At 42.8% G+C, this 27,089-nt stretch overlaps 1 protein-coding gene across 1 annotated transcript in view; it reads right to left on the bottom strand.

Annotated features, from left to right (window-relative positions):
* Nucleotides 1-2,183: 2,183 nt before the first annotated feature.
* The window catches only part of PDZD8 (PDZ domain containing 8), a 46,857-nt gene continuing 21,951 nt past the window's right edge, over nucleotides 2,184-27,089 (bottom strand). Inside the window, exons 3-5 of the mRNA XM_054163663.1 lie at nucleotides 22,605-22,707; nucleotides 6,739-6,901; nucleotides 2,184-4,746 (exon numbers count right to left, since the gene is read on the bottom strand). Coding sequence (XP_054019638.1) covers nucleotides 2,561-4,746; nucleotides 6,739-6,901; nucleotides 22,605-22,707 — 2,452 coding nt within the window. The 3' untranslated portion in view covers nucleotides 2,184-2,560. The remainder of the gene's footprint in view (nucleotides 4,747-6,738; nucleotides 6,902-22,604; nucleotides 22,708-27,089) is intronic.

Genomic DNA, 27,089 nt, shown 5'->3' with positions numbered 1-27,089 from the left:
TTAGCAAAACTATTTTATTAAAGCTTATTCTCCAGGATAAAATAACAGCCAACAAAAAGGAAAAAAAAAATCATATGAGGCAGATCTTCTGCAAATGTGTGCAGCTGCCACCCAGTCAGATGATATTAAGTCAAGATATTCTTTGTTTCCTGTGGTATTCTTTATTTTCAACTATATACAGTTAAGCACAAAGCAAAGATTACACCAGGAATGTAGTATCACAATTTTTCCCCCCCCTCAAGATTCACCCTTTACTGTAATTAATGCCATACAGGAGTTCATGTTTTCCTTCCTATCACTAAAATACAACTATTTGCCTTTTTTTGGTTGGTTGGTTGGTTTTGTTTCTTTCCTCACTCAGTATACTTAAAAATATTGCACTAGGTTGAATTTCTCTCTTACAATCATCATCAGCAATGCTAGAAAGAGGAAAACTATATCCAGCTTTTCTTCCCCGCTGTTTCACATGAGTCAAGTTAAAAACCCATCAGGTGTGGTTTGGAAGTTGGCGTTTGCGTTTGTTTTCACAGCTCCTTCACGTGTGCCAGGGGTTTAAATAGCTCTGAAAACCTCTATAGTAGTCGAGAAGAGCAAACACTGATGGAGATTGAAATGCAGATCACCACCAATGATAAGCCACTGAGAACAGGGGAGTGGGGAAGTCTTAATACGCATTTCAAGCAAGTATAGGTTAAATAAGTTTTAGTCGATAAGGGAAGCTAATCTTGTGCGATTATTTTGCAGAAGCTTAATTCCAGAAGTGTGGCACATGCCTGTTTTAGCATGGATAGTGTTTCCCATACATCAGCAAAAGAAGTGGCAACTGCCCAGGACTCACGTTAAAAAAAGTGCAAGTAGTTGCATGAGTGGAAGTAACCCTTCTGCTCAGAAGCACGAGTATGCTTTTCCACCTGTGAAACCACTGCTGCTTTAACTCTGCCCGCCACAAAGTAAACTGAGAAGCAAATTGAATGGAGATTTACAGGCTGCCTGGAAATTGGCATCTTCATTTGCATTTACCATCTTCAGATTCAACTCCATTTCCACATTATTTTATTTTTTTTAAATCTTTCTACTACCAGTGATCATGAGACCAGTACCTAACACAGTACCTAAATTAAAGGTGATACTTTCTACAGCATTTCTATACACAGAAGATGAAACAGAGACATGTTTACAGGAAATAAATAAGAACAGCCTTAGCCGGGTGATGCTAAGATCCACAGTTACACATAGCACAAGACCTGGGAAGTTCTTGCCAAAAGCTGCTGGCTGCAATTCTGCTTCACCTCTACTGGACTCACTCATTTGGACTGAAATCAAATCTGTTATATACACTATAAGACATTTTGTCTGACAACAGTGATCCTTCTGCTCAGGCCGCCTCTTCCGTTTTGAGGCGCTGTACGCACCTTACCACTCCATGATTAATCAAAAGCGGTGAGAGAACACATTGAGACACTTTGAGAAGCATTTGTACCTTCGGCTTTCTGAAACAAAGTAAGTTCTGCAGCAACACTATGTTTTCATTAACCTGTCATTACATGCCTTTTAATATAGAATGCAATGACACCTCCAGCTCTTGGGCACAGCAAGTCTCTTTTAGCAGATAATACACCACCACTTCAAAGAGATAATTTTGTTCTGGAAGGCAAGCAGCCTCTCCTCTCTAAAATATTCCCAATTCACTTACACCAAGCTACTGAGAAGTACTTTTGATATGTAGCATTATTCAACCAGGGTATGAATGATAACCCAAAGGTCTAAAGAGGATTTTTCTTTTAGCACAGCATTACGACGTTTCAAGTTAATTACGACACAAACTATGAAATGTTCTTGTATTTAACCAAAAAAAAAATCAATAAATATGGTCAACAAGTGATATGCAAGGTCACAACTTCAGTAAATATTCCTAACAGACAACATGAAAGAGCTTCTGTTTGCTTTCAGGATATGTCTGGTGACGAGACAACGACCTGGCAGACATCATAAAACGGTGATCAACGTTTTTAAAGCCTGGTCCCTCAGTGACTTCTGCGTCAGTCATCAGCTTAGGCATGCAACAAGCTTAGCGTTTTTCCTCAGTCACACAATGGAAACTAAACATTCTGAAAGATCCTGCCAGTTTCCTGCTGGAAACATGAGTTAAAAAGAAAAGAAAAAAAAGAAAAAAGAAGAGGAAAAAGAAAAAGAGGTGGGGGGGGAGGAGGAGGGCAAGTAATCCCTTGAGGACACCACACGCAATTAAGGTGAAATGGTTAAGGTTCCACGATTAGAAAAAACTAAAAAATAAGTTATTAAAAATAAATTTCCAATATAAACACCCCTTGACCCCCCCTCCCCAAAAAATGTTGTTTTAGCCAGCACAGCTTAGCAAAAATGATGGTGCTGTAGCTGGAGAAGAACCATTTATTAGCTGTACTCTTACACAGGCAAATAACCGTGGAGAAGCAGGAGGCGTACGTCATACCAGTGCTCTGATTTAGTTGGCGCCGTGTTTGTCAGCAAGTGCAAAGTCTTCTTTTCAGTCCACTCCTTCGAAGGCTACATGTGTCATATCTCAGTCTACTGCTGGAGGTGGATCAACTGCTTCCTCTGATATGATGTTGAATGTCGGAGCCTCTGTCAGACTGACATCTTTGCTATCCGTGTCTTCCGCTATGCTGGGCTCCTCCAGCTCTTTAGTCACTCTTTTGGACTGCCGGTCTAGGGACATGCTCTCCAAAGACTCTATGTCCTCGATGCCTGCTCTGTAGTGGATCATCAGCAGCGTAAGGGCCTGCAGTCTTTCCCCAGACTTAGCCAGCGCAGCGGAGATCAGGGCTTTTTTCCTCGCGTCGCTCATCTCTTTCTCCTCTTTAAGGAGAGAATTGTTGTTTTCCAGCTCCTGGTCTATTTCGTTCTGCAGCTTATCCAACATGAATTCTAGCTTCTGGAAACGCTCCTCCGTGGGTAAACTTCTGTAGAGGTCCCGGCCGATTTCTTTAACGGCGATGAAGACGCTGTCATCCAGACCGCCCTCCTTGCGGACCAGCTTGATCCCGGTCCCCGACGGGCGTTTGGAGGGGCTGCCGGGCCCTCCGATTTCCGTATCGCTGCTTTCGTTGTCGGAAGTGTTGGGTGTGTGCTTTGGGGAAGGCTCTACCACCTCTGCTCCTTGCTCGGAGAGCCGAGCTTTGGGGACCTGCCGCAGGTTTAACAAGCGGGTGCTTGTGTTGATGATGTGCCTGGTCAGACCCGTCGTCCTGTTGACCGATTTCGATTCCGAATCCACGCGAGAGGCTGCGGCCTGGGGAGGAGCTTCCTGCCCTTCCGCTCTACAGCCTCCCGCAGGTCGCTCAAGTCTCTTTTCGGCTCCCACGCAAAAGGGGGTCTCGGTCAGGCATTTCTCTTGACACTTTTTATGGCAAACGTAGGCGCAGAGCATGCACTGCGACGCCGCTTTAGTCCACACTTTCTTTTTGCAGTAATCGCACCAAGTGGGGTTCTGGAACTGAGTGTCTTGAAAGTTATGCTTGTTCTCCGGGAGAACAACTTGCCCCGAGTAGGAATCCTCTTTCTGAAGCACACGAGCTTCTTCCTCCGACTGACTCTCCTTTTCTTTCTCCAGGAGAACGCTGGAATCCTCTGCTTCCCCTTCTTTCAAATATTTGAAGTGTAAAGTGATGTCGCCATAGCAAAACTTCTCGTTGAACCCCTTCTGGGGTATCAAATTCCTCAACGCCGTCCTGGTGACCACGGCCTTAGGCGTAGGAGGGTCCAGCTTAAATGTTCTAAAGTACTCCATTGAGGATGTAGCTATACAATCTAAAGCAATTTCTTCAAGTTTTATGCTCGAGTATCCTAAGCAGATGAAACCACCTGCTTTGAAAGGGTCTCTGCACCACAGTGCAACATTAAGGTACTTCTGGTATCCTTCTACTTCGAACAGGCAGGAGGATGCTCTCATCCTCGGCCATCGGCCTTGCCGGGCTTTGTAAGGGATTTCTGGCGATTCCCATATTTGATGGTCATCTCCACGTGTGTTTTCTGGCAGCCCCTCTTTCAATGCATCTTGTTTGGATACTGTGATCACTTTTGTTACTGTTGGGTCTTCCATTTGATCGTTGTTCTTAATCACCTTCTCTGTACATTTATCCCCAATATTTGTAGGTGGAGGCGGCCTCTCTGGTTTTTCAGAAGGCACACCTCCTGTTTCTAACACGTTCTGAGTTTCACTTGCAGGCAAAACCAGCTTACTTTGTGGCCTAGGTGGCACAGGAGGCTTAGTACTTGACCCTTGGGATTGTTTCCCAGATGGCTGCGGTGCCTCTGAAGCCTCAGCAACTTTGGGTGCTGCCACTTTAGCTCCATCTTTTTGTTGCGTTTTCGATGCTGTCTGGTAACCTCCTAAGTGAAGTTTTCGATTCAGAATGGGAGATATAGTTCCAAGGGGTTTAGCAGCAAGTATCACTGCGGAACGTTTGGGACTTGGAGTTGTTGGCAGATCTTCTTTTTGCTCGGGTGACTCACAGGCTAAGTCCTCAAATTCTGAATCAAAATCTCTACTGTCGACATCAGCTGACAGGCTGGATTGGTCATCCTCTGACTGTGTCAAGAAATTAGTGTCTTCTAATTGCCCAAATCCATCCTGCAGTGCTAAGCCATGCTGATTACACCCAACAGGCCTTTCATAGAAGACTAAAACTTTGTCACCAGCCTGTCTGATCAGCTTCAACACTTGGACAGTTGACGTGACTTTGACACCTATTAAAGGAAAGACAAAAATTGCTACATTTTAATTATTGCAACATTTTGAAGTGGCAAAAAAAGAAACCACAAACGGTTGGCAAATGTTTAGATCTTTAACAGTGGTGCTAACACTGTTGCTCACTATTAGGAGTTCTTCACAGACAGAGAGATTGCCCATTGGAATGGGATGTCCAGGGAGGTGCTGGGGTTGACATCCCTGGAAGTGTTTAAGAAAAGCCTGGATGAGGCACTTAGTGCCATGGTCTAGTTGATTAGATAGGGTTAGGTGATTGGTTGGACTTGATGATCTTGGAGGTCTCTTCCAACCTGGCTGATCCTGTGAGTAATTTACATCAGAGGAGCTAAACTGAACTCTCACAGATGGATCCATTCCACTTTCCTCATTGAATAGAACAGAACAGAATAAACCAGGTTGGAAGAGACCTTTGAGATCGAGTCCAACCTATCATCCAACACCATCTCATCAACTAAACCATGGCACCAAGCACCCCATCCAGTCTCTTCCTAAACACCTCCAGTGATGGTGACTCCACCACCTCCCTGGGCAGCACATTCCAATGGCCAATCACTCTTTCTATGAAGAACTTCTTCCTAACACCCTCCTCCTTCTTCCTTCTTCATATAAACATACCACTTCAGGAGCTGGAAAACATACTGACACAATTCCTCCAGTCTGCTGTTTGTTATTAATGCTGCAAACTTAAGAGTGATGTTGACTTTGATGCTAACATTTTAAACCTTGGTCTTACTGCAAGTCTGAACTTCTCAGCAGCAAAATTCAATAGAGAAGTTGGGAGTAGTTAAGCTGCTACAAGTCAGAGCTGACAAAAATGGATACTGAAAGGATGGAAAATAAACTACTGAATATTCAGTGGATCTTCTAGGGCCCTTCTGACACTTCAGACAATTTCTCTGTTAGTCAAGAATGTTTATACTAGCTCCATTCTCTAATAGTACCTTTAGGTTCACAGATGAGTGTGCAAACATAAGATGTAAAACATTATGGTTTTCTCTGTAAACTAAGCATCCTTTATAACATCACTGGAAGAAACTAAATAGAGACTCTCACAGCATCACTGCTGGAATAATTAGAACATATTAGCATTCAAATACTAAGTCAACTCTTTGGTTTGATTTTTGGGAGGCCTCTTTGGTTTGGTTGTTGTTTTTTAACCTAGCAAAGAGCAAATAACTATGCAAGAAAATGAATCAAATGAATGTATAACCTGCAGTGGCCATAAACACATAAATCACAGAATTAGGGTTTGGAAGGGACCATGAAAGGTCATCCAGTCCAACCCCTCTGCCAGAGCAGAATCACCTGGAGTAGGTCACACAGGCACATGTCCAGGCAGGTTTTGAATGCCTCCAGAGAAGGAAGCTTCACAACCTCTCTGGGCAGCCTGCTCCAGTGTTTTGTCACCCTCACAGGGAAAAAGTTTCCCTTTGTGTTTATGTGGACCTTCCTCTGCTCCAGCTTGCACCCATTGCCCCTTGATGTCCTATCATTGGACATCAGTGAGTAGAGCCTGGCTCTATCCTCCCAACACTCACCCTTCATGGATTTATAAAAATGAATGAGGTCACCTCTCAGTCACTCCTCCAAGCTAAGGAAACCCAGTTCCCTTTCCTCGTAAGGGAGATGTTCCATTCCCTTAAGCATCTTTGTGGCTCTAAGCTGGACTGTCTCAAAGAGGACCCTAAGGTCCTTCTTGAACTGGGGGGCTCAGAACTGGACACAGTACTCCAGATGTGACCTCATCTGGGCAGAGTAGACAGGGAGGAGAACCTCTCTCAACCTGCTAACCACAGCCCTTCTAATACACCCCAGGATGTCATTGGCCTTCTTGGCCACTAGGACATATGGCTGGCTCATGGGCATCCTTCTATCCACCAGGACCCTCCGGCAGTCTCGTTGAGCTACCTGCAGACATACCCTCCAGGTTTGAAGATGATCATTATTTCAAAAGCTGATGTATTACTCACTGCCAATTGCTAGAATTCTGTCTCCCCTCTGTAGATCAGCAGCTGCAGCAGATGAGTTTGGAGTCACTGTTTCAATGACAATGTGCCCTGCATCCTCTTCCTTGGACTGCACAAGCCGAAGTGTGAGGCCAACGCTTTGCTGATTCCCTTTCACTAACTCTGCCTAGAGAGAAAGAAGAGTATGGTGATTAAGCTGATTGCATGGGATTCATGGTAACTAATGAGTGTTTAGATAAAATTATACAACTGGTATTATTGAAAAGAATTCCATCAGGACACCCATTGTCTTCATTAAGCAGATTATCCCACAACAGACTAATTGTCTGCCAAGCCAGTTTACACCTTTGGAGCAAGATGGAACTGAATGTCACCACTCCTGAAGAGCCAAATATGGCAAACCTAGAAAGCAGTGCAAGAAACTGTCAGCAAAGTGACATAGCTAAGTGACTTAGCTAGTATAGCTAAGTGTATGTGTGTACACATCTGTGCAAGTTTATCATCAGTTAAGGACAATCCTGAGCTACCCTGTGCAAATACAATCAGCAGGAAGGGCAATACATGGCTCATCTCTGCAACAGTCCAGCCCTAACAAAGCTACAACCAAATACAACTCCATCATCCATTTTATTGGGAAGACCTCTTATTAAAAAGGATCACTGTGCCATCACAGAATCATATACTTGTCAAGGATGGAAGGGACCCCAAGGATCATCTAGTTCCAACCCCCTCTGCCATGGCCAGGGACACCTCACACTACAGCAGGTTGCTCACAGCCACATCCAACCTGGCTGCAAAAACCTCCAGGGATGAGGCTTCCACCACCTCCCTGGACAACCTGTGCCAGGCTCTCACCACCCTCACAGGGAAGAACTTCTTAGCATCCAATCTGAATCTACCCATTTCTATTTTTATTCCATTCCCCCATGTCCTATCATTATCTGGCACCCTAAAATGTCCCTCCCCAGCTTTCTTGTAGGCCCCTTTAAGATACTGGAAGGCCACAATTAGGTCTCCTCAGAGCCTTCTCTTCTCCAAACTGAACAGCCCCAACTCCCTCAGTCTGCCCTCATATCACTTTGAATATACCACATTTGTGTCATAAAATCTGTTGCTCTGAGTAGCTCTTTCCTAGTCTACCAAAAGGTCCTTTGAGTGAAAAACAACTCACATATTTACATCTTGCTACAGTATACATAGAACAAATCTAAAATTAACAATAACTTAGACTCAGAACCCTTTGCTTAAATTTTATCTGGCAAGATAAATACAATACAAAATTTAACTCAATAATCTCAAAGATGTTGTTATTTTTACTCCTCCTCCTCAGGCACAATTCCTATAGCAGAATTTAGTTCTACACTCATGCATAGAATCAACAAGGTTGGAAAAGACCTTAAAGATCATTAAGTTCAACCTGTCCTCAGGACTACTAAACCATGGCACCAAGTGCCACATCTAATCCCCTCTTGAACACCTCCAGGGACAGTGACTCCACCACCTTCCTGGGCAGCACATTCCAATGGCTAACAACTCTTTCTGAAGAGCTTTCTCCTCACCTCGAGCCTAAGATAGATCCCATAGAATTTCCAAGTCCCTATTACAGAATATATCTAAGTAGTGGTCAATTATTTACACACCTCAGCATCTGAGATATTTGGCAATAATTTATTGACAAAGGCCCTTAATGAATGAAAAATGACACTTTTCCCTTAAAGCATATTGCTTCTGAACTGCCTTAAGTGATTGTCTACATTCTTTCCAAAGTATATTCTGTCTGTTTGCAAGGGGAGCTCACAGTCAAGCTTCAGCTCCAAGGATACAGATTTAATGTTCTTTTTTGATTCCTGAGAACAGAGAGACAGACACTGTTTGTAGAAAACCTCCACAGGACATTTTCTCTTTGGTTTCAATTTACTGAGTTTAGGTAGACAGTCTTCTCCCTCCACCCTGCATTTACTTTGTTGCCATTCAATTGTCCATGTTTAAACTGTCTGGAGTTGATCCTCCTCTTCTGAGGACGGGTTCGTTTGCTCAGCTTATAGCACCTTGGCTTTCCACAGATGAAGTGGATTGCTTCACTTCAGTACATGACTCTTCCTGGCTGCATGGCTTTTGCTCCTTTCCTATAGCCTTAATAGCACCACATCTTGGCTTTTTATTAATTGCTGTTCAGTACTTCATAGAAATAAAAATCATCAAATCATAGAATGGTCTGGGTTGGAAGGGACCTCCAAAGGTCATCTAGTCCAACCCCCTCTGCACTCAGCAGGGACAGCCTCAACTAGATCAGGTTGCTCAGGGCCCTGTAGAACCCCAACCTTGAATATCTCCAAGGATGGGGCCCCAACCACCTCCCTGGGCAACATGTTCCAGTGTTCCACCACCCTCATAGTGAAGAGCTTGTTCCTAACATCCAATCTAAATCTGCCCTTCTCCAGTTCAAAGCCATTGCTGCTTGTCCTGTCACTGCAGGCCTTTGCAAACAGTCTCTCTCCATCCTTCTTGTAGCCCCCTTCAGGTACTGGAAGGCTCTTAGGTCTCCCTGAAGCCTCCTCTTCTCCAGGCTGAACACCCTCAGCCTGTCCTTGTAGCAAAGATGCTCCAACCCCCTGATCATTTTCATAGCCCTTCTCTGGACCCTCTCCATCAGGTCCATGAGAACAGTCTTCATCAGCACAACAAAGCAAACAGCCAGCATTCAAAAATCTTCTAGATAATGAATATTCACAGCATATTTCTATTTCTTTGGCTTGGGGTGGGGGTTTTTTTGAGGGTTTGGGTTGGTTTATTTGTTTGCTTTGTGGTTTTGTTGGCTTTTGTTTGTGTTTTGGTTTGGGTGTTTTGTTTGTTTCTGTTTGTATGTTTTTTGTTGGGTTTTGGTTTTTCTCCCTCCCTCACTTTTAGGAAGAGGCACATTTATGGCTATTTTTGATTAGTTTTCTTACATGACAAAGCTTATTATTTTCCATTCTACATGATAGCTTACATAAAGCAAAACCCAAAAGTTACAAAATGAGACAGCAATTTCATCCTGAAGCGAGTTACATATTAGACCAAGATCATATTTAAAGTAGTAACTCATTAAAGCCACAATAACAACAGCAAATGTTGGACACATGTTTAACTTCAATTCACCACCATGTGCTGTTTGTCTGAAATAAATGTGACAACTCATGGCAGTAACATTCAGCATCTGCATGTCTGCCTGATGAGCACTAAAACCATCTGACATCAGCAAAACCCAGAGCAGGCTAGCAGCTGAAGAAATTAACGAGCTACATCTGGAAGCCTACCTTCTAACTGCCTGGTGAAGCAGGTTGTGTGACACGCACAAAGTAAACTGTTTAGCAATTGCCATGAATTGCTGAGGCATTCTTACTGAATAGCAATTACAGGAGCTGAATGGAGGAGTTAAGAGATAAACAAGGCAGCAGAAAACCTGCGTTTAACTTCAAAATCTCAGAGGCAGGTAAAATGCAGACCTTCAGTTTTATGTGGAGCTCTTCTTTGGAGAGCAATTTAGCACAAACGCCAATGTAGCTGCTCTTTAAGTGCTCTTATTCGCGGACATCCTTTTAGCCTTTATTAAACCCAACTGTGACAATTTCCTTTGGCCCTGAAAAAATGGTAAAGATGGATTTTAAAGAGTCTTATATCACCATTTATGTCTTTGATAGAAAAAAGCCTTCCTCCAGTACTGCTCAGGCATAACTCAATCATCAGATAAATACCTAAGAGAAACCTCAAGTAGCCTAATACTTTAAGTTACTGAACAAGAGTATTAAAAAGAACAAAGAAAGTTCATTAACAGCACCACCTGTGACACCAAACCAGCAAAAACTTTACCCAGTTCATGGTTTTTCTTTGTATAAATTTGCCATGAATTGCTGCAATGCAAACTACAGACAAAGGAGCTGAGTGAGAACATGAAGAGTTTATCTACTGCACACCAGAGATAGGTCAACCCAAGGTGTTGTTCATCTCCAAAATGGAAGCAAAAATAACCCCAGAACACATTCAGTTGTGTACACTAAAAGTAGACCAACTAAACCAGCTAGTAATTACTCTGAATTAGGTCTTCATGTAATTAATTCAAAAGAATTGTCTCATCAGGTAAAGAGTTCTTCATAGTGGAAATAACATTCATGCTGAAGAGAGTTCTTCCCCAGAGAAGGGCAACAAAGCTGGGGAGGGGTTTGGAGCACAGCCCTGTGAGGAGAGGCTGAGGGAGCTGGGGTTGCTTAGCCTGGAGAAGAGGAGGATCAGGGGAGACTTCATTGCTCTCTATGACTACCTGAAGGGAGGCTGTAGCCAGGTGGGGGTTGGTCTCTTCTCCCAGACAACCAACACATAGAATAAACCAGGCTGGAAGAGACCTCCAAGATCATCACGTCCAACCCATCAACCAATCCAACACCACCCAAACAACTAACCCACGGCACCAAGCACCCCATCAAGTCTCCTCCTGAAAACCTCCAGTGATGGCGACTCCACTACCTCCCCAGGCAGCCCATTCCAATGTGCAATCACTCTTTCTGTATAGAACTTTTTCCTAACATCTAGCCTGAACCTCCCCTGGCGCAGCCTGAGACACCAGAACAAGAGGACACAGTCTCAAGCTGTGCTAGGGGAGGTTTAGGCTGGATGTTAGGAGGAAATTCTTCATAGAAAGAGAGGTTGGCCATCGGGATGTGCTGCCCAGGGTGGTGGTGGAGTCACCGTCACTGGAAGTGTTTAAGAAGAGACTGGGTGAGGCACTTGGTGCCATGGTTTAGTTGATTAGATGGTGTTGGATGATGGGTTGGACTCAATCTCAAAGCTCTTTTCCAACCTTATTGATTCTCTGATTCTATTGCTTAAAAGCCTGACTTCTCTTCCTGTGACACATTTGCTATAGGACTTTTTTTTTTCCAACCTGCTTAATTCTGTATTCTGTAGAGATAGAAACAAATTTGACTCCCACTCAGCAGCACCAACCACCTGATTACTGACAGGGATATTGCCATCCAAACTAAAAATACCAACATTTATTATCCCCTGTAGTTACAGTAATAAGCATCACAGATGCCAGTTTCCATGGAAATAAAATAGACAATACTATTTTCTAATGACTATAAATCATAACTCTTAGAACTCATTAATGGGCTTAAAAGTCACATTTTAAAGGGCTTAAAAGTTACATTTCTGCTGGAAAAATGCTTGTTAAGTGCACTATTTATAGCTTTATTTTGTTCTGGAGCAGAGGAATTATTATTTTTTACTTAGAGCAACAGAAATGCTAATTGCAGAGCTACACTGGAGCACAGGGCATCATTGCTGGGATGCACAGGAGCTTCAAATGTACTCCTTGCCTGGGGTCTTCAGCAAACCCTTGGATCCAGGGTAAGGGCAGAATCCCCACTGCAGCCAAGCTTCAGAGCTTGGTGCTGCCAGTGGCAGGCCAGGAGTGCCAGCAGCCCCAAGGAGGCCACAGCAGCTGCCCCAGTGCTGCTCCCTACAGCTGCCCCAGCCCTGACACTTCCCTTGGTTCTATCAGGTCATTTGTGCTGCTGAGTGAGAGTCAAAGTTGACAGTTCCTCTCTGTGTGAAGAAGAAAACTCTTCACCCTGAATATTATTTCCATTATAAAGAACTTTTACCTGATTAGACAAATCTGTTGCATTTATTACAGGAAGACTAATAGCAACTATTTTATCACTTAATTATTACAGGAAGACCAGCAGTAACTATTTTATCACTTAATTATATACTTCCAAGAGAAATATTAAAGTAATTACTAGCTGGTGTAGTGGGTTTGCTTTTAATATATACAATTCAATGTGTTTTGGGATCAGATTGAGCTTTGTACCAAACTGAGGGAATCAAGCAGTATCATTTGACTTAAAGAAGACACATATATATATATAAAAGTATTTACATAACTGTGCAAAAAAAATCTGTAAAAAACCCCCAACTCTACTCTTACTTTGGGTAAGAAAAATTACAGCCTTATCAATAACACTGTCCAAGCAACAGGGACCTCACATGTACCTAGAACCAATCATAGAATCACAAGGTTGGAAAAGACCTCAAAGATCATCAAGTCACCCAAGAGTTCATGACTACTAGACCATGGCTCCAAGTGCCACATCCAATCCCCTCTTGAACACCTTGTAAACATGCAGCCTAGGGCTGCAGTTTATTTAATAAGCCCTACGAGGAGAGGCTGAGGGAGCTGGGGTTGCTTAGCCTGGAGAAGAGGAGACTCAGGGGTGACCTTATTGCTCTCTACAACTACCTGAAGGGAGGTTGTAGACAGACGGATGTTGGTCTCTTCTCCCAGGCGGCCAGTACCAGAACAAGAGGACACAGTCTCAGGCTGCGCCAGGGGAGGTTCAGGCTGGATGTTAGGAAAAAGTTCTATACAGAAAGAGTGATTGCCCATTGGAATGGGCTGCCTGGGGAGGTGGTGGAGTCGCCATCACTGGAGGTTTTCAGGAGAAGACTTGATGGGGTGCTTGGTGCCGTGGGTTAGTTGTTTGGGTGGTGTTGGATTGGTTGATGGGTTGGATGCGATGATCTTGAAGGTCTCTTCCAACCTGGTTTATTCTATGTATTCTATGTATTTCTTCTCTAGTGTATGGTGTCCCTGCCCATGGCAGGAGGGGTTGGAACTAGATGATCCTTGTGGTCCTTTCCAACCCTGACTGATACTATGATACACCTACTATCTTCCTGTTAACATTTCTCCTCCATATTAATGGCTAGACAACTCTTAAAGAAAAGCCCAAGCCTGAGTAAGATCTTGCACAACCCAATAGTTTTTCAGATTGCTACATTCCCACAGAACCCCAAGGAACTAAAGCAGACGTAGTAAAATGCTTTGTCATAGTAACAGCTTTGCAGAGATCCACTTGGATCAAAATGAAGCTCCTGTTACATTCAAACCCGCCCCCATTTACCACACTTGCCTGGCAGATAAGACCAGCAGCTTTCTTTTGAACTCCCACACTGCCAAGACCAGAAAAGATGGGGATTTCTCTCTAGCTTATTCCAAATAATCACTGTGAGGAGGCCAAGGTTTTTGTATCTAATCCTCTTCTACATAAAGGCAGCCAAACCACACTTTGTTTTCCATTAAAGTTCTGGACAAACCACTGCAGTACAAACACACAACTATCTAACCAGTAAAGATTTCCATGACCATACATCTATTTCTGGTTATTTTGATGAACACATCACATCAAATCAATTTGTTTATGGCTGTAGGGCACAAGTTGCTGCCAGGCAGTGCAACAGCAGCTCAGTGTCACATCTAATTAGCAACACCAAGACAACAGCACACCTTGAAGCCAGATTTTCATACCCTTACCATTCATTGATAATAAAAATTGCCACAGCTATTAAACTGAAAGAGATCTTTACACCAATAAAGTCAAATACTGACAATTCACTTTGCAGAAGAAATCAATACCAAGCTACATTGTCTTGGCACTTCAAAAATCTTCTACATTTCCCCCCCTTCTCTAAGACAAATAAAAAGCACTTCCCAATGCATCTGAAGAATGGTTTAGAATCTGAACATCAGATATAGATTGGAATCAACATGATATCCAGCTCTGCAGCCTAGGTTCTCTAAATGCTTCATGAAGATCTGAAGGTCTGTAGAATAGAATCACAAACCAGTTTGGCTTGAAAGAGGCTTTTTGGGTTGCAGCTTTCTCTCCACGTAATCAATGTGATCATAACTGCCTAGCAAAACACAGGATTTTAGGGGGTTTTCCTCCCCATGCTTTGATATCTGAATGCCAAGAAAACAAATTTCAGTCTAGCTGCTTAAAATGCTGAACATCTTCCATTTCTAGGCTAGGAAAAAGCTTTATTACAATGGAAACCTAAAAGCCAGAGCAAACAAAACCCACTTAGCTATGCCACAAAAATGTGTCAAGTGTTTGAGACTAGGATCATGCACTATCACAAGGCCTAGCCATGATTCTGGCAGATATCTCTTCTAGAATTTACAACTCCCCATTATTTCTGGAAGCAGCAGAACATAAAAGTCCTCCAGAAATCCATTTTAGACCCCAAACCACTAACACTGAAACACTCAAGAGTGCTAAAAGAAAAATGCTCTTCCAGAAACAGGGGACAGGGGGGAGGGGGTAGAAATCCTAGAATTGTTAGGGTTGGAAGGGACCTCAAGGATCATCTAGCTCCAACTCCTTACCATGGGCAGGGACACCTCACACTAGATCAGATTGCTCACAGCCACATCCAGCCTGGCCTTAAAAACCTCCAGGGATGAGTCTTCCACCACCTCCCTGGGCAACCTGTTCCAGTGTATCACCACCCTCATGAGGAAGAGCTTCTTCCTAACATCCAATCTGATAGCTAATCATTGCTCTTCTATTTTGGATTTATGCTGCTAGCTCAACAGAAAATCCATCTTTAAATAAATAATTTATTCTATTGGCAATAGAATGGATTGGAAGGGACCTCCAAAGTTCATGCACTTTGCATGTGGCAATATGTGATGCTTGAAGCTCACCTAGCAATTTGCAGGGCTGCCTGACACCAGCCACCAAGAAGTACATAGCAAGAAAGAAAAACCAACTAAAATCTAACCTGAAGAATTCTTTTCAGGAGAGCCCAGTTTCAATGTCAAAGTTATATTTTCTTATTTGATATAGATAGGAGGAGGAATTCACTTGCACCTCTCATGTTCTGCAAGTGCTTTGTGGCCAGCAGGAGCAGGGAAGTCATCGTGCCCCTGTACTCAGCACTGGTTAGGCCACACCTTGAGTACTGTGTCCAGTTCTGGGCCCCTAAATTTAAGGACATTGAGATGCTGGAACAGGTCCAGAGAAGGGCAACAAAGCTGGGGAGGGGTTTGGAGCACAGCCCTGTGAGGAGAGGCTGAGGGAGCTGGGGTTGCTTAGCTTGGAGAAGAGGAGGCTCAGGGGAGCCCTTCTTGCTCTCTACAACTACCTGAAGGGAGGTTGTAGCCAGGTGGGGGTTGGTCTCTTCTCCCAGGCAACCAGCACCAGAACAAGAGGACACAGACTCAAGCTGCACCAGGGAAGATTTAGGCTGGATGTTAGGAAGAAGTTCTTCATAGAAAGAGTGATTTGCCATTGGAATGTGCTGCCCAGGGACATGGTGGAGTCACCATCACTGGAGGTGTTCAAAAAGGGATGGGATGTGGCTTAGTTTAGTTGTCAGGAGGTATTAGGTAGTAGGTTGGACTTGATGGTCTCTCAGGTCTCTTCCAACCTGGTTGATTCTATGATACTTTTCTTAAAGCTTTAGCTATTGGAAGTCACTCTGAAATAACATATATCCTAAAAATACATAAGTAGCAACTAGGATGAACTTTTGGGCACCACTGTGAGCAAAGGCATTCAGGTTCTTGCCAGCTGATGCACAGAAGTGCGTGAGGAACCACAATCTTGGTTGCATGTGATAGAGCTAACCAAGGATTGTAATTAATTCCTGATCTTTAAAAATAGCTCCTAGGAGGAAGTAATTTTGTAAAAGGTCATTAGAGCAATATTCTCTCATGTCTAATAATTGGAGTGAAAGTAAATGAGATTCACCAGAAAGTAAAGAATCTGCTTCTAGCTAAGGTCACACAACTTTTACAGAGATCAGTTTCATTTCTGGGTTTGTTTTGACAGCTGAAAGTCAAAACATATAAAGGCTTTGGAAATGTGTCCTGGACAGAATACATTCTTCTCTGCATGTTCAAAAACCAATTTACTGGAGCAAAGAGGTCTTTTTTGATACTGCCAACCCCCCAGCCTACTGTATAAGCCTTCACATGCTGAAATATTGTAAAGGTGCAGTGGAAGAGAAGCAGGGAATGCTGCTGCAGCTGTCGGAAGATCAGTTTGGGGAAAGATGCTATATAAGACTTGACTGATTGTATCTGGGACTCCTCAGCAAAGAATAGAATACAATAGAAGAGAACCACAATAGCCTTCTCAAATTGAGGAGCCCAAAACTGGAGCCAGTACTCAAGGTGTGGCCTAACCAGTGAAGTAGTATCAGGTCAGATTGATGAAGGCAAGGATATCTAGTTCTTAAAAAAACCCAACACACCTATCTGAATATACATTCAATATACATTTACACACACCTATCTGAATATACATTCAATATACATTTAAAAAGAAATACAAATTAAAAGTTAGGAGGGGATTTGGTGCTTGTTTGGGGTTTTTTTTTGGTGGGGGGAGCTTTGTTTGTCTTTTTCCCCCAGTGTTCATACTCAGACCCTGAGCAGTAAAGAACTACAGTGCATTTTCCACAGGAAGCCTCTCCTTAAATCACAGAAAAGCCTTCCAAAGCCCCCAGTCAAAAAGCTTTAAAATGTTTAGGGTGAGACAAAAAAAAAAAAATAAAATCAAATCCTGATGGCCTTCAAGTTTATTTGAAAGGTGGATTACAGAATATTAGGTAAGGCACCAGCCCCAGAACTATTCCCCATTGTATTTACAAATATGATCAAATTGTACAAGATTCATGAATTTTCATAAAAAGTGACATTTCCAAAGAAGCTTCTCTTGCTTTAATCCTCCTCCTTCCTTTTGGCAGGATTAAATGCTGAAATGGCAGCCTGTTAAACAAGCACAGGGAAATGCCAGCTGGGAGGTGGTTCAGCTCCACGTATTTACAAATTAACGTTTCACAGTTGCCTCAAATTTTGTCACTTCAAGTTCAGCATCTTCAGGCAACTCATCTCAGAAGGTGCTGGGTTTAATTTGGGTCATTTCTCCCTTTACACTCATATGTTATGGTACTGGAATACCTTCAGGTTTCCCTTAATCCCTGATAAAGGAAAATTGGTTTTATGAAGGGCTGAGAAATATTGCTTTGTTTTTATAAACAGGCACCAAGCAGCCTGCCTGCAGCCATTTCATAGTTACCATTAAATCCACCTATAAAAAGCCACATCCATCAAGATATGGGGCCAGACTCTTTTCAGTGGTACCCAGCGACAGGATAAGGGCTGACAGGCACAAAGAAGAACACAGGAGGTTGCATCTGAACGTGAGGGAAAGCTGCTTAGAGTGTGACACAGGAACAGGCTGCCCAGAGAGATTCAACACCCACCCCCCCCCCCCCCAGACATGATCCTGGGCAACCTGCTTCTTAAGCAGGGGGATTGGACTAGGTGATCTCCAGAGGTCCCTTTCAACCCACATCACTCTGATCCTGCAACAACTTCAATCACCCAAAGAAGAAGATCGTGGCTTATATATGTGTATGTATAGAATGGGCTGGGCTGGAAGGGACCTCCAAAGGTCATCTAGTCCAACCTCCTGTGCATTCAGCAGGGGCATCCTCAACCAGATCAGATTGCCCAGAGGATTATCAATCCTCAGCTTGAATATCTCCAGGGGGGGCCTCAACTACCTCCCTTGGAAACCTGTTCCAGTGCTCCACATTCAGTACTACTTTGAATTTGCGCTGGGGGCAGGTGTTGATCTGTTAGAGGGTAGGAGGGCTTTGCAGAGGGACCTTGACAGGCTGGACAGATAGGCAGAGTCCAAGGGCATGAGATTCAACACATCTAAGTGCCAGGTTCTACACATTGGCCACAAAAACCCCATGCAGTGCTACAGGCTGGGGTCAGAGTGGCTGGAGAGTGGCCAGGCAGAAAGGGAGCTGTGGGTACTGGTTGACAGTAGGCTGAACATGAGCCAGCAGTGTGTCCAGGTGGCCAAGAAGGCCAATGGCATCCTGGCCTGCATCAGGAATAGTGTGGCCAGCAGGAGCAGGGAAGTCATCCTGCCCTGTACTCAGCACTGGTTAGGCCACACCTTGAGTCCTGTGTCCAGTTTGGGGCTCCTCAATTTAAGAAAGACATTGAGATGCTTGAACGTGTCCAGAGAAAGGCAATGAGGCTGGGGAGAGGTCTTGAGCACAGCCCTGTGAGGAGAGGCTGAAGAGTTCTGCTATTCTTTCACAACACTGTACATGAAGTGCTGGCACAGGTAAAGCCAGCAGGAAGATTCTCATCAAGTGTAACAAAGCTGGGCTCCACTCTGCTCCAAAGAAAAACAGAACAAGTCTCTTTGTAAACATCAAGCTGGTATTGCTAACTGCCCCTTCAGTGGACACAGCAATTCACCTTTATGAGACACACAGCCCTCCATTCAATACCTACAAACAGCTAATTACACAGCCACAGAACACCTGTCTAGCAATCCAAAGCTGCCAACACTAATTATGCATGGAGAGGATGGAGCAATTAAGTTCTACATAGCAATGCAGTGATTAATGTGAATTCCAGCAGCATGTCCTACTAATTAAGATATTTAAGAATGTTTACATGTGTCACATGGGAATGTGCCAAATCACCTCCTGGAAGTCTTACTGGTGTTTCAGATTGATCTGATAAACAGAAGCCTCAGACAGCTTTGTATTAGCCACTCCAGATATGCTCAATAACACAGCATCTTCTTCAAAACCCATTCTGACACCTACTAATATTCCCAGAAATAATGGCATCAGATTAAAAAGTCACACCACAATTCATTATGAAGTATTAAACCTGTCTAAGCTTTTATCACAACTACTAACATAATAAAAAGAATGAAAGTGCCAGGAAGTGTAGAAAGTTATGGGAATTTTCCTCAGGAGCATTGTAGAACAGCCTGAATCAAAGGACTAGAATAGAATAGAGCAGACCAGGTTGGAAGAGACCTTTGAGATCAAGTCCAACCTACACCCAACACCATCTAATCAACTAAACCATGGCACCAAGCATCCCATCCAGGCCCTTCCTAAACACCTCCAGTGATGGTGACTCCACCACCTCCCCAAGCAGCACATTCCAACGGCAAATCACTCTATTAAGAACTTCTTCCTAACATCCAGCCTAAACCTCTCCTGGCACAGCTTGAGAGTGTGTCCTCTTGTTCTGGTGCTGGTTGCCTGGGAGAAGAGACCAACCCCCACCTGGCTACAACCTCCCTTCAGGTAGTTGTAGATAGCAATAAGGTCACCCCCTAAGCCTTCTCTTCTCCAGGCTATGGGAGGCTCCTATAAATTAGACACTCCTAAAGCAGAATACATCTTGCTGCTTTTCACTTCAATTTGAGCCTAACCATTTCTCCTCTATAGTTTCTAAAGCTGTTTTTCAATCCAACAACTTCATCTCAAGTAATTATTGTACATGTGGGCATTAAAAGAAGCATTTATTATTGGAAAGATTAAACAGTTTCTGCTTTGTGGTTAACACTGCATCAGAACTAACAATCACAGTTAAAGGTAGAAGTAATCTTTTCCTGGAAATACCAGACTATTATAACTTATTTATTCACAGTTACCACTCCTGAGAAAATTAAATCCAGTTCCAGTGTTAAGTGTGTCAGCAACACCACTTTTGTTGAGGACCTTTGGAAATACTCATGCCACCCAGTGCAATGTCCTGACATTCTGTAACTTCACTTGTATATTTAACTTGATTTACTAAAGGAAAAAGATACAGAATCATAGAATGGTCTGGGTTGGAAGGGGCCTCCAAAGGTCATCCAGTCCAACCCCCTCTGCATTCAGCAGGGACATCCTCAACTAGATCAGGTTGCCCAGAGCCCTCTCCAGCCTCACTTTGGATATCTCCAGAGATGGGGCCCCAACCACCTCCCTGGGCAACCTCCAGTGTTCCACCACCCTCATGGTAAAGAATTTGATCCTAACATCCAACCTAAATTTGCCCGTCTCTAGTTCAAAACCATTGCCCCTCGTCACTGCAGGCCTTGCAAACAGTCTCTCTCCATCCTTCTTGTAGCCCCTTTCAGGTACTGAAAAGTCACTATTAGGTCTCCCTGGAGCCTCCTCTCCTCCAGGCTTAACACCCCCAGCTCCCTCAGCCTGTCCTCCTAACAGAGGTGTTCCAGCCCTCTGATCATTCTTGTGGCCCTCCTCGGGACCCGCTCCATCCATGATCTCACTACATCTGGTGAGTATAACTTGAGAAGCAAAAACTAGTTCTGCAAGGTGCTAATTTTCAGTTTCTATCATATTAAAGTCTTCAAAAGCAGCATCTTAAAATTAGGCTGCATATCTAGTGGCCTGAAATTCAGGGTGATTGACTTCAGTGAACTCTTCATATTGACAGCAGAGCTGGAGACGCAGACTCCTTGGTCTCAGTTGCTGCTCGCTGTCAGGCAGTGCTTGCACAATGCTTAACAAAGCACTGCAACACAGATGCATGGAAAGCCCTTCTGTATATTGCAGGCCAGATTTCCATAAGCTTAAGAAATTTTACAAACTTGCCACTTCATTTTTTAAATGCTGAAACAGAAGATGAGTTCCTGGGTGTCTCACCCAGATTACTTTCCTGCAGTTTTAGAAAGGGAGACAGCAGTTCCACTCTGCATCTGTTTAGTCCTACTGCCATCTGCTGTCACAAACACACCAGTGCCATGCTGTCTGCAGTGGCTTTTCTTTCCTCAGTTCTGAGTAGATTCAGATTGGATATTAGAATAGAATAAACCAGGTTGGAAGAGACCTTAGTTGTTGGAAGCCTCATCCCTGGAGGTTTTGAAGGCCAGGCCGTATGTGGCTTTGAGCAACCCAATCTAGTGTGAGGTGTCCCTGCCCATGGTAAGGAGTTGGAACTAGATGATCCTCGAGGTCCCTTCCAACCCTAATAATTCTATCATCTGAAAATAAGTGTACCTGCAGATCAGCTTCATTGCTAGAGCATCAAACCTGCAGCTCCATGTATGGTTTCATACACAGCTTATCCCAACAAAAGGCTCCCTCACATGAGTAAGTAATATTAGCAGGATCAGGTCCAGATGCCAAAGTTGTTTGGGTTTTTTCTGCCCCATAGTAAGCTGAAAACAAGCATCACAGCATTTGTCATAAGGAGTTTTAAAAACAACACAAAGTGGAATTTCATTGCAGAAACTGAATGAGATGCTGAAGTTCCGGATTCTTGCTGCTCCAGTGGAAAAATGATGGTCTCCAAACAACTCCAGACAGATACAAAGGCACAGGGCTTAAATTAGTTGCACTCAGCAGAGGATGGAGGGCATTGATTTTTGTTTCAGTGATTTCTTTCCATGAAACCAATTGTTAACAAAGTCTTTTAAACCTTCTGGTTCTTTCTTTTTTTTTTTTCCCCCCTTCAACAAGCATAAGCCACATTCAATTTGCTGACTGCAACAATATCACTCTAATGTGAACCTGCAAGGTTCTTTCATACATTGTACCTCTTTTGTGAAGGAGGAAAAACAAAGGTAGCCCTCATCCTCTCACACACACACACAGATGCAATCTGCAGGCCGTATGCTGCTAAACTCATCAAGTAGGATAATTAGTAAAAGATTAACTCACCATACCACTACCACCACTACTTTCTATATTTGTTAAAGTATTTTTCTTAGCAGATGGTAGGATCCATATGTTCTTAAAAAACCCAAAAACCACTCTGTGGCCATTGCCTGCATGTGCACAAAACGCTGGGGTAAAGGAGGAAGTCGGTCACAAGAGCTACCTTCAATCTCACGTGTCTTCACCACTCACACCAGAGGGGAACACACTACTGCTCAGGTGAATCTTACTGCTCTCTAAACATTGCCCCACCCAACTATGACATGCAATTTTAGTCTCATTTGTTTTCACCCAGATGGACAGTTGACAGTGTATGATTATTTTCGAGCACAGCCTCGATAACCGATTGATTTTATCCACGTGCATTGATGTGACACAGAAATACTTTGGATTGAAATGCAAATAACTGCTCTGTTATGTTTCGTGGCTCTTCTGCTATAATCACTCAATTGATTGCCCAAAGATGCACTCTTTCTAGACAACATATTAAGGACATAAGACACTGGGAAATGGAAAGGTTCTCTCTTTTTTTTTACCGTTTTAATAGAACTTCTTGATTTTTCTTCCCAAACGTTACTGCTCAGCTCCATTGTGCAGTGAACATTTGTTTCTCTTTCATAAGATCCAAATATAAGCAACCTGAAACAGAAAAGCTTAGAGTAAGAATTGTAACACTACTGCATATATCCCAGATATGACAGTAAATTCACCATTCTTGAGTGACACACTCCACTACTATCAATGTGTACATACAGAGAAGTCCACACAGAAAGGATTCCACAGGCACTGCCTTACACCAAAGGCAAGGCATTGCCACCATCTAGTGGAAGAACTCCATAAATACCAAATAAAACAATTTTCAGCTAGAGGCTTTTTTGTTTGGAGTTATTTGGGGATTGTTTGGGTTTGTTTTCTTTTGCTATTGTGTTTCCCCTTTCAGGCAAACTTGTATTTTTCCAAAGAACAACTGTGTTGCTTTAAAAAGCAACAAGAGTCACAAGAGTCTTCAGTTCTAGTCCTAAACTTCACAAGATACTGCAGGCCTTCTTGGTTCAAGGGAACATTACTGTAGATTAAAGTCACAGTTTACTACTGCTTATGTTTTGTTTCAGTGATCTGTGACCCTCTCCTATCTGGAGCTTTTTGTAACATTCATAAACTAAAGAGTGGTTTTGTATAGAGGATTCCCTGTTTCAGAAGGCTGTGCTCTGGGTAGGTATCATTACTATCAAAGAAAACCAAAACCAGAACACTTTTAGGCTATAGAACAGCAATACAGCTGTGCACAGCTTATCTCACAGTAGGTGGAAGCAGATAAATTACTCAGTCACAACAGTAAGGAGATTTTAATCCCCCTTCCCAGCTTTCTACAGACATTTGACAAGAACATTTTCTAAGCTTCCACACAAAGCATCTTATTTGTGATTGTCATGTGTTACACAGCTCTTCAGAGGATGTGGACAGAAGATGTAAAAAAACCATTCCATTTTCCCTATTTTGATGCTGTTAAATAATGTTTCCAGGTTAAATACTTATGACTGAACAATGTCCAGCCTCCTAGACGAGCAGATACCAAGTCAACAAACTTTGAAAGTTAAAGCTATTGCAAACAATTTTCACCAACAATTACAACTGGTAAAATTAAGCCTGTCCCAAGGGAAAACCCCTCACTGTTTTTCAGCTGGGCACATGAATGCATGACAGGAGTGACAGAAGATTGCATTTGGCTGGGTACTCAGCACACCTGCTTTCCACAGTGTCAGTTTTGGTTCAGTGTTAGTGGCTGTACCCTCCAAGTCCATCTTCAGGTGGGAAGCTTGCATGCTCCAGTGGAACACCACAAACAGCAGCCTCATCTCCAGCTTGACTTTCAGCACTCACTTGTCTGGACACTTGATTTGATTACTGTGAGCAGAAATCTGTCCTCAGAACCAAGTGATTAGGTACTGTGTCTGGACAAGACTCAATTTCATCAGGGTGACTTGAACTGACAAATTCATGTCTTCTTTGCTTATCTTTTGGCCATCCCCAAAAAAACCTCTGTGGCTTTTCTGCTCTGCTTTTAGTAGCTGCTTTTGAGTAACAGGTTTTGGCTTTTTTCCCCCCTCAGTGTGCTACTGGCATCAGACAGTTCATTACAGCTTTTCCACAGCTGTTAAATGGTTGCATACATTTCATTTTCTGGCCACCTAAACTCTGAGGGAATTTCCCACAAGTTCTTACTTACCCTCTAAAATAGCAGCACAGTAGCTATTTAGCTGTCTTGTAGTAAACAGCAAAAAGGACAGGAGGTAGCTCAAACCAGAAATAAACCAACTTTCAGCTAGAACCATACCATGAAAGTCACAAGGAAAACAATGAGCCCTAAGGAGATTTCACCGTACACCAGGCTGCCAACGTCCAGCTTGACAAAACATGTCACAAGTCAGCAAAACTACAGATTTACATTTTAGAGGGATCTTCACACTGGAGTTTGGAATTCAATCACCAATGTCAGAAAGACAAAAGGGAAATTTTAACTGCTACCACACTCGAATTTTTGGTTTAATACTACTTCCAGTAGCACAGCAAGGGGTACTGCATTCTATCACAACTACAGATAAAACCTGGCATTGTGTCACAACATACCCAAAATAACTGCATATTAAGGAGGTATCTATATCCTACACATTCAAAGCTTGTAAATCAGTATGAAAAGAGGTAGGGAAGACAACCTGAAAACAGTTTACAACCCCTGCTATAATTAAATCGGTAAAGAAATGTAACTACCAACTGAGCGATTAAAATATGCATAGAGAAGGTGAATTGCTCTTTCTTCTCCAGATGTAAATTGGATGGCTCCCCCTGCAGCAGGTGAGCATGAGGTAGCAGGGAGTGAGTCAGAGTCGCTGTGGATATGAAAACAGTTGTTGGGAACTGTCCTGATTTCCAGTGTGAGAGCTACAAGGACTCCAAGTTAAGAAGTGTTTGTCCTCTGACAAAGAACAACAGAAGCACATGGAGGCTGTGGTCACCTCAGCTCTTGATCCAAGCCAAAACCTTCAGCAAGTCCTTATAGTCTTCCAGAACGAAAGATGAGTAAGAAGGGTATATAAGTCTCCTGCTTGGCTTCCCCCCCTCCCCCTTAAGAAATGAAGGTAATGACAGACAACAGCATTTTTACAGTGATTGAGTTCTGTGAGGGCATTGCACTTGAACAAGAAAAGTATTTTCAACAGGTCAAACATTTGCAAAATGCATTCTTTATTTACACTGAAGTTTCCATGCTTTGAATTTTTTTTAATGTGCAAAATCTCTTTTCTTTCAATACCATGACAGCAAGGAAGTGAATATGGTCAAGCCTGCAATTAGTAAAGAAGCAAGTGCAAACACTGCAGCTATTTGGTCGTGTAAAGAACACAATGAAATTAAACCGGACATAAAAAGTGTACTAAATGTTTTATCACTGTATTTCAGACCAAAGCAGGAGAAGTACAACTGTTACCAGACTAGCAGGAACATAACATCAGCAGTCAAGGATCCTACTCCAGATTCTGTTCAGAAGTTAAAGAATAGGTACAGCACCGAGAAAGAATAGAAAAACCTCCTGGGGAACTAAGCAAAACTGAGACACAAATAAAAGTGTTCTTTTCAGGTCTCTATGGCAGGCATAAGTCAAAAAGGTCTTCACTTCAGCATGAATTGCTGCACTGCAGAACTGTCCCAGGCAAGCTTCACACCAGCTCACATATGGTGGTGATGAAAAAAGGCAATCCTGTCATTGTTTCTTTTGCATGTATTGTATATTTCTTCTTTTACTGCCCAAATCCTCTCTCTGTGTCTTTCAGCTTCTACTTCATCAGTATCTCCAGGTGCAGAGTAAGCAAGAATTATTTACTCACAGAGGCAGCATTTGTAGTTTAGTTCAAATAAGGATGGAACATCTGGAAGATCTGAGGAATTACTATGGGGCCAAGAGTCAGAAGTCTAGATTGCAAGGTGTCTGCTGAGACAAAATTTTCGAGTGCGTGCCGAGAAACTCCAAGCTGCATAAAACAGTTGGATTAAGTCAGACCTGACGCTTAAAAGACCTGACAAGCCAGCAACTACATCCTCTTCCAGCCATCTGATAAGCATCTGTGACAGCTGAAAATACTGAGAGGTCAAGTGATGATGTCAAACCGAGCAATCTGGCTTCTAAGTGTAATGGAAAGAAACACAACGCTGCAGATACGTCGGTGATGTTACACAACCTTTCCCATTCAGGAGAGGCAGCATTTATAAGATTACTTTCCAAAGCAAGAACAACTGCACACAACTTAAGGAGTTTGGCCTTCTTATAATAAAAATGAATGCACTGCTGGAGTGAAATTAGAGATACGAGTTCCCTTACTCAGTGAGGGTAAAGAGGAAACACTTAGTAGCCAAGGAGCACACAGAGCCATTCAGTATTCTTGAATCATTCACAGAAAACATAACACAAAATAGTTAGGGAGACAGGTAAGCAGAAATTTTACTACAAAAAATAATCACTGCTGTGACCCACACAATCCATAGAATCTTCTGGAAATCTGTGGCACTAACAATCCACATTGGTACAGCAAACACATTTGGGGCAGTTCAAGGCTACAGAACAAAATATGCTAAGAGGAGCTCTTGTGGATAATACAGCCATGAAAAGAACAGGTTAAAAAGTCTTGCTGCAAACCAGAGTTTAGTTCATAAGAGCAGAACAGCACATGACTAGATCAAAGGCTAAGTACTACTTGGATAAGATCTAACACAAACCAAGAACTAAGAGGTCTGACAAAAGAGAAAACAAACAAACCAAGAGCCCACACACCTTTTCTCCAGCTTTAAAGGGAGTAATTTTCTCTTCAATGAATGAAGTGGATTTTATTTCTTTCCTTTATTTTGTTCAAGGCAAAGACAATAAATAATGCCTTATAAGTTATTTGGATTAATCAAAGGAAGACTGAGTGAGAGAATTATTTGCCTTTGCTTACAACAAAACACAATAGGATAATTTACACTGTCCTGGA

This window comes from Dryobates pubescens, chromosome 8 (assembly GCF_014839835.1).
Source record: "Dryobates pubescens isolate bDryPub1 chromosome 8, bDryPub1.pri, whole genome shotgun sequence".
Classification (NCBI taxonomy): Eukaryota; Metazoa; Chordata; class Aves; order Piciformes; family Picidae; genus Dryobates; species Dryobates pubescens.
This window is presented reverse-complemented; position numbering and strand designations above follow the sequence as displayed.